We start from the raw sequence: 10,618 nt of genomic DNA, 5'->3' as shown, positions 1-10,618 counted from the left end.
TCACCTCTTGAGATTAAGCTCTGCATTCCCACCTTCGGCACCAACTTTATTTCAGTGCTTGTGTCCTTGGGAGGAGACATATCTGGGCCCCAGATCCTAGGGAGCTCCATGAAGAGCCGATGTTGGGTGAAAAATCATCTCCACGTCCCTCATAGTGAGAGCCATTCCAGCGAACGTCTGTATCAGGCACAGGGCCGGGTCCATGGTGACCAGTCACATAGGGATGGCCGGCAGGCGCCCACTGGCTGGCTCCAGAAACCGCCCAGCAGTGCTCAGGCTGAGCCCGGGCAGCTGGCCAGGTTTGGGCCTGCGTTAGGAGGGGTCTGAGAGCCACCCCTAAAGACCACCACTGGCTGGAGGCAGAGCACAGATGAGGGTGACCTGGTTATATAGGGAGGCCAGCAAGCACCCACTGGCTGACTCCAGAAACCACCCAGTGGCGCCCAGGCTGCTGACTCTGCAGCCTCAGGCAGGTTGCTGCTCCTCTCTGGTTCTCTGTCCCTCCCCGCCCGCCACCCCGCTCACTCATCTGCAGCAGAAGGGTCGGATCAGGGTCTGCCCAGCTTGCGTTATGAGGCCCGCATAAAGGTGGGGGCGGAGAGGGGCAGAGGGGATGGCCCCCAGGAGCTCAGCTGCCCCAGGGTCAGAACCTCCCCTCTGAGATGGCACTCTGCTGCTGCTTCCCACCCCCGTTCTCTGATAGGGCCACAGTGAGGGGGACTGGTTTTGGTCTCTGGAGCAACTGTATGACATCACTCAGCTAAGATGCCAGCCATGCCACAGGGCCTGTCCCATGCTCAGTAAGTGTTCAGTGGTGGGAGGCCAGCTCCATCAATCGTCCAGGAGCCCCCCAGCCTGCTCATCTTGGAAGCGGGGGGTGCTCACCCCTGCCTTTGGCTGGTCCCCCCTCCTCTCAGGCTGTGACTTCCTCTGGATGGGTGGGAGGCCCTGGGGTGGGGAGTGGGACTCAGTCCTGAGCAGCAGGAGACTGGAAGGTCCCCTCCCACCCTGTTGCTGGTGGGCACCTAGGCTGTCTCGGAGCCTGGTTCCAAAGCAGGCTGGTTGGGTTTGAGGGTCCAAGAGGTGCCTTCAAACAAGCTGAGAGCTTCCTAATAACCTCTGGTGTGGCCCCGGGCCCAGGAATCCCGCTGGTGGGCCGCTGGAAGCCAGGTCTCCTCAAGGTTTGTGCTTCTTATCTGTGAAGAAGAGCCTCCGGAGCTTGTCAGGCTGCAAGGAAGGACAGGATGCTGGAGCCTGGGTCCCGGGACAGGGCAGGGAGAGCCAGGCTCAGAGGGTCCCTCCACAGGGACTGGGAGCTGGGGCCCAAGGCCAGAGAAAGGCCAGGTTGGAATGCAGATACTAATTGCTCCGCAGCCCCTCACAGCACCAGAAACTCCAGCCCTCTGGTTGGGATGAAGAACTCGCTCGCTCTCACCCCCTTTCCTTCACGGGGTCTCCGGAGGTCCCCACCCCAGCCCTCTCTGCCTCAGCCACGCCCTAGATAGGATGGGAGGGTGGTGTATGTGGTGCCTTCAGCACCCAGAAGGACTAGGCACCCGGAGGAGGAGCAGACGGGGGATGTGGCTTATGTAGTTCTTAGAGGACTGTCCACAGGCAGGATCTGTGGTCCTGGGAGTCAGGACCTCAGAGGCTGTCTTGAACCAGGGGAGTTCCCTGTCCTGGGGTAGGTGGGTACAACCCTGCCCCGAGGGAGGAGCTGCAGAGCTTCTGGTGAAGGCCTTTCATCTGCGATCTCAGGGTTTTACTATTCAGGCTGGGAGAGGAGGTCTGCACATGCTGGAGGTCTGAGGCTGCCGCCTTGGAGAGGGGACTCGCCTGGCTCATCGGCTCCAGGTACAGGCAAGTACACTGGGGTGAACCCTTAGGAGGGTTCCTCTGCCTCCCTGGGAACTCTGACCCCCCTCCCTCCATCCTCCTGGTCTTTGCTCCCCCCTTTCTCCTTTTTTAGTCAGAAACCCCCAGGAATAACAGTTATCTATTGGCAGCTGTCTCTGGGCTGTATCCTGAGCACATGGGGATGGCTAGCATCATCTCCTGGGCAGCCACCCCTGGACACAGCACAGGACCAGCCCATTTTACAGATGAGGAAATGGAGCTAGATCCTGGGTAGATGCTAAATAAGAGTACAGGAGGCCCAGCTAAGTTTGAACTTCAGATAAATAAGGAATAATACAGTACTGGTAACTATGCTAAAAAACATTACTCATTGTTTATCTGAAATTCAGATTAACTGGGTGTGTTGTATTTTATCTTGCTGAATCTGGTGATCTTAGTTGCATGGGAAACTATTTTGCCCAAAGCCACATGGGTAGGGAGTGCCTGAGCCATGAAAAGGGACAAGGCAAGTCAAACCTGGAGCCAGGGTCCTTGTCCACCTCTCTGAGGCTCTGAGACCCCTGCAGTGGCAGGAGTCCTGCCCCAGAGAAAGACTTCAGAAGGGCCTGAAAGTTCCCATCTTGCATCCTAACCTCTGCCTCTCCCACCTTCTCCAAGCAGAAGTCAGGGCTGGGAAGTTCTGGGTGTGGTGCTGACCTGACCCACACGTGTTTGAGGGCCACAGTTTCCCTCCTTCACCAGCAGCTCCCTGCGGGCTGGCAGCCACCCCGCCCCACCCTGGAGCCCACCTTGTGTGTCTGTCCAGCCTCCTTGCTCCTGGCTGCTTGGATTTGTGTGTCCGTCCAGCCTCCTTGCTCCTGGCTGCTTGCTCCTGGGATTTGTTCATAGGTGTGTCTGGGCTCTGGGAGCTCTGGGACCCCCGAGATCCTCTCATAACCACAGTCCATGAACCCTGAAAGCTTGCTGTATGTGGGGCTCATCCCAGGATAGGGGGTCCTGGCTGGGCCCCCCCAGCAGACTGCAATCTGCTCATAGGCACTGCCGCCTTCCCTGCGTGGCACATCCCTGGCATCCTCAGGGAGGTCTTCTGTCCAGATGGACTCGTAGGTGTCTGCACAACTGCTCTGGGAGCAGGGCTGGGCCCCACAGCTCAGTTTTGGAGACCCCTGGCTCCAGGTAGCCCCTGAGGATCCTGAGGCCTCCGAGCTGGAAGGCAGGAGGCGGCCCCAAGAAGTGGGAGACACTCTAGGGCCCTGGTCTGGGCTCACCCCAGAGAGGGCAGGTCCTGGGCCATCAGGCTTGTTCTGGCTTCCATCTGAAAGTCTCCTCGGGGCCTCCTTGCCTGGAGAACAGGCCTGGCTGCCACCTGGACCTGGCCCCTGCCAGCCGGATACATCTGTGCCCAGGCCTAGCTGGGCCTGGTTCATCTTTCTCAGGTCTGCATAGATGATGTTGTTGGAGCCTCCAAAAGAGTTGCTCAGACGGGAAGCTCTCCTCTCCGGGAGGGGGGGCGCCTTGACAGGGGCCTGGAGAGAGGGACAGAACTTCTGAAAGATTACCCTGCCACCAGGCTGCCCTCAGCTAAAATGAAGCTTGCTCAGAGAAGCTGAGGACCTTGGCCTTGGACTCATTTACCTGACTGTTATGTGCAGGGGTTGGTGGACATTCAGGGTCCCTGCCAGCTTCATGTTCTAGGACTCCTGAGTATGGTCCTTACATTGGCATTCAAGGTCAGGGGTCATGAGCTCTGTCTCCCACCGGAGATCATCCTGTCCTGCTCCTCTCTCCCCTGCCCCCCAGGAAGACCCCTGCATTCACCCACTTACTGCTCCCTTCCCCTTCAGAATGGGCTACCCTCAAGTCCATCAATTGTGTAATTATTCAACAAATATTTAGTAAGAACTGTGTAGACACTGTCCCAGGTGCCAAGAGCTTCATAATGAGCAAGACCACCTCTCGGAAGTTTACATTCTAACCTGGAGATGGGCAACATACTACTCTGTTTTTGTTTAATGTGGCTGATGTAATACATGATATAATAGCATGCATGCTCAGTCGCTCAGTCGTGTCTGACTCTCTGCAACCCTATGGACTGTAGTCCACCAGGCTCCTCTGCCTATCACAGCAAGAACACTGGAGTGGGCTGCCATAGCCTTCTCCAGAGGATCTTCCCCACCCAGGGATCGAACCTGCATCTCTTGCGTCTCCTGCATTGGCAGGCGGATTCTTTACCTCTGAGCCACCTGGGAAGCACCCCCATATAACAGTGTATCACAAGATAATATACTGTCAGCTCATGATCAGTACCATGAAGAAGAACAAAGCTGAGGAATGGGATCGGGTCGATGGCAGGTGGGAGATGGGATATTTTCCACAGTTTAGGCGGTCCTTTCTGAGGAGAGGGCATCTAAGCAGAGAATGGCATGCAGCGAGGGTAGCAGCCATGTGGGCATCTGGTGGGAAGAGTATTCCAGGCAGTGGGTCAGTAAGTGCAAAGGCCCTGAGGTGGGAACAAGGCTGGTGTGTTTAAGGAAGATCCAAAGGCGAGTGAGGTTAGAGAAAAGTGAAGGAGGAGGAGAGGGAGCAGGGCCCCTGAGGAGGCTCTTGTGAACCCTGGTGAAGCTTTCAGATTTTATTTTAAACCAGAGGAGAAGCCCTTGACATTCTGTGATCTGATATATATTAAAAAAAAAATAAGTCTCCGTGAGTCCCTCCTGCAAAGGCGCTACGGACAATAAAGTATTGACTCACAGGCACCCCACTCTATAGTTTACAAAGGGATTTTTTCAGACATTGTATATCCATTCCCTCATTCAAGCCTCAATGGAACCTCAGGATTGGTAAACTGAGACTCAGAGAGGTTATGTGACTTGACCAAAGTCACTCAGACAGAAAGGCCAAGCCAGGGTTTGAACCAAGTCCAGGTAGCATAGGCAGGCATGGGTGAACCACTGGGTGATTCCAAACTGGGCCACTCCTCTCCCAGAGGGCCTGGGAGTCGGCCTCCACAGCCTGAGGGGCTGGCTGGGGTGGCCGCTCCAGGCCTGACTGTGGGCGTGGCAGCCACATTCCTGGTCTAGCAACCCTGACCCTCAGTGGCCCAGAATCCTTCTCACCTCCATGCTTTCTTCCTCGGAGAGATTCCAGGGACTTGCATCCAGGCTCCTCCTTTTGTGGAGGAAGGAGACCTGGTGCTTTGGAGAGGCAGGGGGGCTGCTGGCCTTCTCTGGTGGGTATTCCAGGCTAGGATCAGTTTGATGGAGGCCCAGGGTGATGGCGTCATAGAGATCATTGTCCTCCATCTGGGGGAGGTGGAGACACAGCAAGTGTGTGGTCATATACCCTTGGTTGGCCTCTAGCCTCCTGCCAGAGACTGCTGGCCAGAGCCAGAAACATCCCCACCAGGTCCCAGACCTCGGCTAGAACGCTGTCTCCTTCTCCCAGGACCCTGCACTGAGTGCCCATGGGTGGCAGGAAATAGAGAAGGCAAAGAAAGGCATGTGGTCCAGTGGTGGACACCCCTGGCCTGGGTACTCTGCCCCATCCCCCACCCCACCCCCAAGGAAGAGGGGTACCTACCCGAGGGCAGGCAGCAGACAGGGTCTCCCCGAAGGGCTCAAACTGCACCTCCTGGTAATGGTGCACGAGTTCCGCCAGGGTGCCGTGGCTCTGGGTGTCCCCTGAGATGAGGTAGCGCCGGTTTCGGAGCTGGTTGATGACAAAATGCCGGCAGCGGTCACTGCCCCTGCAACACAAGGACAACCGGCAGCTCTGCCTTGGCCCAGGGCCGGAGCTGACCCGGGGCCATGCTGCTCTCTGGGGCCTTGACATGCCCCTCTGGAAAGTAGGACCTGACATCCAACAAGCCCAGCCTTGCAGGTGATGGGGAGCTAGGGAGTGGGGTTTCAACCCACCCCCCCACCTCCCCCTCATCCCCCCCACCCCCCTTCCCCTGCAGCATCAATCAGGGAGGAAAAGGCAGGGGAAATGAAGAACTCAGCTTGGGGCTTGGATGCAATATGTAAAGGGATGACACAAATTCAGTAATCAGGACAACTAATAATGCAATTATTTTAGAAAGTCAAAATTAATACCAAAATATCCATGATAGGTAAAATCTCTGTCTTAAAGATGAGGTCCAACCCCACACTTGCACACCTCGGCCTCACTCCTCTCACCTGAATTCTGGCCAGGTGGAAAAGATGGAATTCCAGCTTCCATCTCCCCCAGCCTGTAAAGTCCCAGCCTCTTCATTTTCCTTTTTTATGGGAGAGTATTGGGCTTCCCTGGTGGCTCAGTGGTAAAGAATCTGCCTGCCAATGCAGGAGACTGCAGGTTCAATCCCTGGATGGGGAAGATCCCCAGAGGAGGAAACAGCAACCCACTCCAGTATTCTTGCCTGGGAAATCCCATGGTCAGAGGAGCCTGGCAGGGTTGCATGGGGTCCCAAAAATGTCTGTGGGCTCACAAAGAGGCAGACACGACTTAGTAACTAAACAATAAGGGTAAAGCATACATCCTAATTGTGCCACTCAATGTATTTCCCATGTAACCACCACCTAGAGGAAAACAGACAATATTTCCAGCTCCCCAGAAGATTCCCTTATGGCCCCTTCCAGAGTAGCCATCACCCTGACCCCCATCGTCACAAAACAGTTTTGCTCATTATGGAAATTCACATATAATCATATTTTTTTTCGTGTCTGTGTAGAATTAGCTTCTTTCCCTCACTGATAGGTAGTATTCCATTTAATTTATTTTTTTTTTTTTTCCTGCATTTCTCATTTTTATTTGACAGAAAAAGTTGCTCTTGCTGTACAGATTTTAAAAAACCAAAATGCCTTTCCATTTAATTTAAATATCCACAATGTATCCATTCCGCTGATGGACATTTAGGTTATTTCCACATCTGGGCTGTTATAAATGAAGTTACTCTGAACATTCTTGTACATGGCTTTTTGCTGAATATATGTATTCACTACTATTGAGACTATCCCAGGACGGAGAGTTGGTGGGTCTGGGACACCCTTATGCTTAGCTTTAGTAGAGTATGCCAAATTGCTTTCTAAACTCACTGCCAAGTATGAGAGCTACAGTTGCTCTGTGTCTTCACAAACTGTTTCGTAGCCTCCTTTGATTGTGGTTTCAGTGTCTATTTCCCTGATCACTAAAGCTGCTGAACTGTCCTTTTTGGGTACCTCTGTTTTGCCTGTGTTGTCTTTGTCTTACCGATTTGCAAGAGTTATTCATATATTCTTGATATGAATCCTTTATTAGGTGTGTGTATTACAGTACAAAACCTCTCCGGCACTGTGGCTTGTCCTTTTATTCACAGAATGGTATCTTTTGATTATAAGAGTTCTCAATTTTAAGAAACTCAATTGTTAAGCTTCTTTGTCAGTACTTTGGGGTCTTATTTAAGAAATCTTTGCCTGCCACAAGACCACAAAAAAATGTTTCCCATGTTTTCCTTTATAAGCGTATTGTTTTGCTGTTCTCACGTGAGTCTATGATGCATCTAGAATTATTTAAATTTTGTGTATGATGTGAGGTAGGGGTCATTTTTTTTCATTTGGATATCCAATTGGTCCCACACCACTTATTGAAAAGACCAGCCTACCCTCATCCCTCAGCCCTGAACTACAGTGGACATTTGTTGCAAATCAGGTAAACCAAATGTGGACATTTGTTGCAAATCAGGTAAACGAAATGTCGGGGGCTGTTTCTGGATTTGTTGGTCTATTTGTGTATCTGTGAGGAACCCTACTTTTATCTCTTTAATGAGTTGGCATTCTACCCAAAATCATGTTTGAATAATAACAATAAAAAAAAAGGCCTGATGCTGAAAAGACATTGAAAACTGCTGAGTTTGTATATTTCAAACGGAGAAGGCAATGGCACCTCACTCCAGTACTCTCGCCTGGAAAATCCCATGGATGGAGGAGCCTGGTGGGCTGCCGTCTATGGGGTCACATGAGTCGGACACGACTGAAGTGATTTGGCAGCAGCAGCAGCAACAAGTAACATTTATTTATTTACTATGTTCTGGACACTGTACCAGCACTTTTAAAGGTCTAAACTCATCAAGCCCATTCAACAATTCTATGAAGTAAATACTGCAATATCACCATTCTACAGATGAGGAAACATGGGTGCAGAGAGGCCAAGGAACTTGCTCAAGGTCAGGATTTGACCTGGGACAGTCAGAACAGATGATAATTTTGAATCTGAATCTGAGACCTTTGAGAGTTTCCCTGGAGCCCCAGCCTGCCTCCCTCCCTAACTGGGGGTTGGTGGCAGGGGGAACTTCTTTCTTTTTCTGCCTCCCCCCCTCGAAACCTACTCTTGGGTCAGGCTCTGACATCACCACCTCTGACTTCATCCTGCCTATCTCGTCTCCTCGTCTCTAGGACCACTGCCTTACACTAGTCTAGATTTTATCATCGAGCCCAGACCTCACCCCTCTGTGGTCCCCACTGCCCCCACACCTCCAGTATCTGTCTTGAGTCCTCCTTCCATAGGCTGCCTGCAGGTTCCTTGCAAAACCTAAGTTTGACCCGATGACTCGTCATTGTCTACGGACGTAGCCCAGCATCCAAGGCTATCCTGAGCTGCCCCCTGCCCTCCTCTCCAGGCACTGCTCCACTGGGACCACGCATCCTTCCACACCCAGCAACTTGTGGGGTCCCCAACACCTTAGTCTGCCTTGTCTCTCTTCTTTTGCACATGCAGTTTGATCTACTGGAAATGCCTTCCTGAAGCCCATTCACACCTCCTTTCCTGCCCAGCAAGTTGCTTTCTTCCTTCTATCCTGGACTCAAAGTTCACCTCTGTGAACCTTCCCCAGTCTTCCATCAGGAGGAGGTTCTCCCCTGCCCACCCCTCTGACTCACCCCCTTGAAGGCAGAGGCTCCTAGTGGCCGGCACTGCTCAGAATGCCTGATGGACATGGTTGGATGAGTGAGGGAGTCAGAGAGTGAGGGCCTGGGGAAATCCCAGCAGTGTGGGCTGGTGGAGACTCGGAGTTTATTTGCAAGGCTGGCTTATGGGAGCCAGAGCCTGCCTGCCTGCCCTTTGCAGAGGGCTTCCTCTCTTACCTGTAGGACAAGATGTAGCCGGTGGCCCGGTCACTGAGGCGGATGAGGAAGGAGCCAAGAGCTTTGTCCCTGAGCAGCTGCTCTGTCTGCCTGGGCAGAGGACATGCCATTAGCCAGGGCTGGGTCCCCCCAATAGAAGCAGGAGTAGCCTAAGTCAGACCCGCCTCAGAGTCGCTGCCAGCCATGCCCCAGACCCAGAGCAGAGACCTCCAGACCTTTCTAGAGAAATCCCTCAGAACTTTGGCTGGTTCTGTGGCCTGTCTGGGCTCAGTCAAGCAAATTCAAGACTCAGTCTGGCGCTGGGTTGGAGTCCTGAAGTCACATACATTGCCCCACTTACAGCCTCACCAGTGGGCACAATAGCCACTGCCCCTTTCCACCTGAATGGCCCTATAGCAAGAAGGATTCCATATAGCTGGGGATTTTCAGTTGTGTGGATCCTTGCCTCAGGGCTGCTGTGCACAGCAACGTGTACAATTGCTGCCCAATTGTGCAGGATGTGTACTGCACAAGAGTTTCTGCAGGGAGAAGGTGCTATGATATCTGGAGCCTGACCATGATAGCAACTCTTAGGTTCTCATCTTCCTCCCTTGCACATCCCCTTCAACCCCAGGCAGCGATGGACACTGCTAAATAATGCCAAGTATTCTGGAGGCATGGTAGAAAATTCCAGCTGTCTTCTGATTTGGCAGTACATAGACCAAATAGTTCCTCACCCACTTATTCACCAAATACTGAGTGCCTGCTCTATGCAGGATCAGCTACAAATTTTGCAGAGTTCAGTACTAAATGAAAACCTGGAGCCTCTCAGTAAAAAAGAATTTCAGCATGGGGACTGCAGTGTATTCAGCCAAGAATAGGGCCCTTCTGAGCCAAGGGCCCCGTGTTATAACACAAGTTGATGCCGGTGAAGCTGGCCCTGGTTCAGTGCTAAGGGCTGGGCTGGGAGGACCCAAAGGCTGGCCGCATCCGTCATTCCTTCAGCAAGTGCTTTGGCAGCTTGGAGACCCACCCCAATCAGAAAGCCAGCCCCCACATTTTGGCGTTTATTCCTAGAGTAACTGTATATCCAGGGTTGCCTGGGACAGTTCCCACTTAAAACAGGTCTCCTAGTAAATTCTCCACTTACTGATAGTGTTCTGGTTGGGATGATAAATGAAACAGCACCCCTAGTAATTCATCAAGGTATTCAGAGCTGGTCTGAATGCACTCTGATCCGGCCTGCCGCCTCCACCCCCCTGCCTCTGTTTTTCTGGCAACCTGGCAGCCCCAGCAAACTCATAGTGGGGGGCCAATGCCTTCACCCACCTTGCCCACAGAAGCAGCCGTCAGAGAACTTGGTGCTCCTAAGTCTGCTTCCCCACCCACCACCTCCTGGGGTCCCTGTCTCCCCCATGGAGAAGGCAGGGACCAATCTGGTCCCAGACCATTTTTTCGGCCCTGAGGGGCTATTGGCCACGCTGGGTGTGTAGACAGGGGCAGCCTTACTTGCGGGTGATGAATCCGTGAAACCAGGGGGGCAGGGCTCCGTTCTGCAGAATGAGGGGGGCTTGCGTCTCCATGAACCAGCTCAGGGCCAGCTCCTGCAGCTCAGCCAGGGCCTGTCTGTCCCCAGCCCCCTTGGGCCCCTTGCCCAGGCTGAGCTGCCTGAGGTGGGCCTCCAT

At 53.1% G+C, this 10,618-nt stretch overlaps 1 protein-coding gene across 1 annotated transcript; it reads right to left on the bottom strand.

The window, feature by feature from the left end:
• Positions 1-16: 16 nt before the first annotated feature.
• SH2D7 (SH2 domain containing 7) lies at positions 17-10,618 on the bottom strand. The gene is made up of 6 exons (XM_069560250.1): positions 10,443-10,618; positions 8,955-9,044; positions 5,437-5,602; positions 4,974-5,159; positions 2,646-3,383; positions 17-1,227 (listed from the first exon to the last, which is right to left on the bottom strand). The coding sequence occupies exons 1-6, from the start codon at positions 10,616-10,618 to the stop codon at positions 1,177-1,179; spliced, it is 1,407 nt and encodes a 468-aa protein (XP_069416351.1). The 3' UTR covers positions 17-1,176.

The sequence above is a fragment of the Ovis canadensis genome, chromosome 18 (genome assembly GCF_042477335.2).
Source record: "Ovis canadensis isolate MfBH-ARS-UI-01 breed Bighorn chromosome 18, ARS-UI_OviCan_v2, whole genome shotgun sequence".
In the NCBI taxonomy this organism is placed as follows: domain Eukaryota; kingdom Metazoa; phylum Chordata; class Mammalia; order Artiodactyla; family Bovidae; genus Ovis; species Ovis canadensis.
Note: the sequence above shows the minus strand (reverse complement) of the source record. Positions and strands in the feature narration are given on the sequence as shown.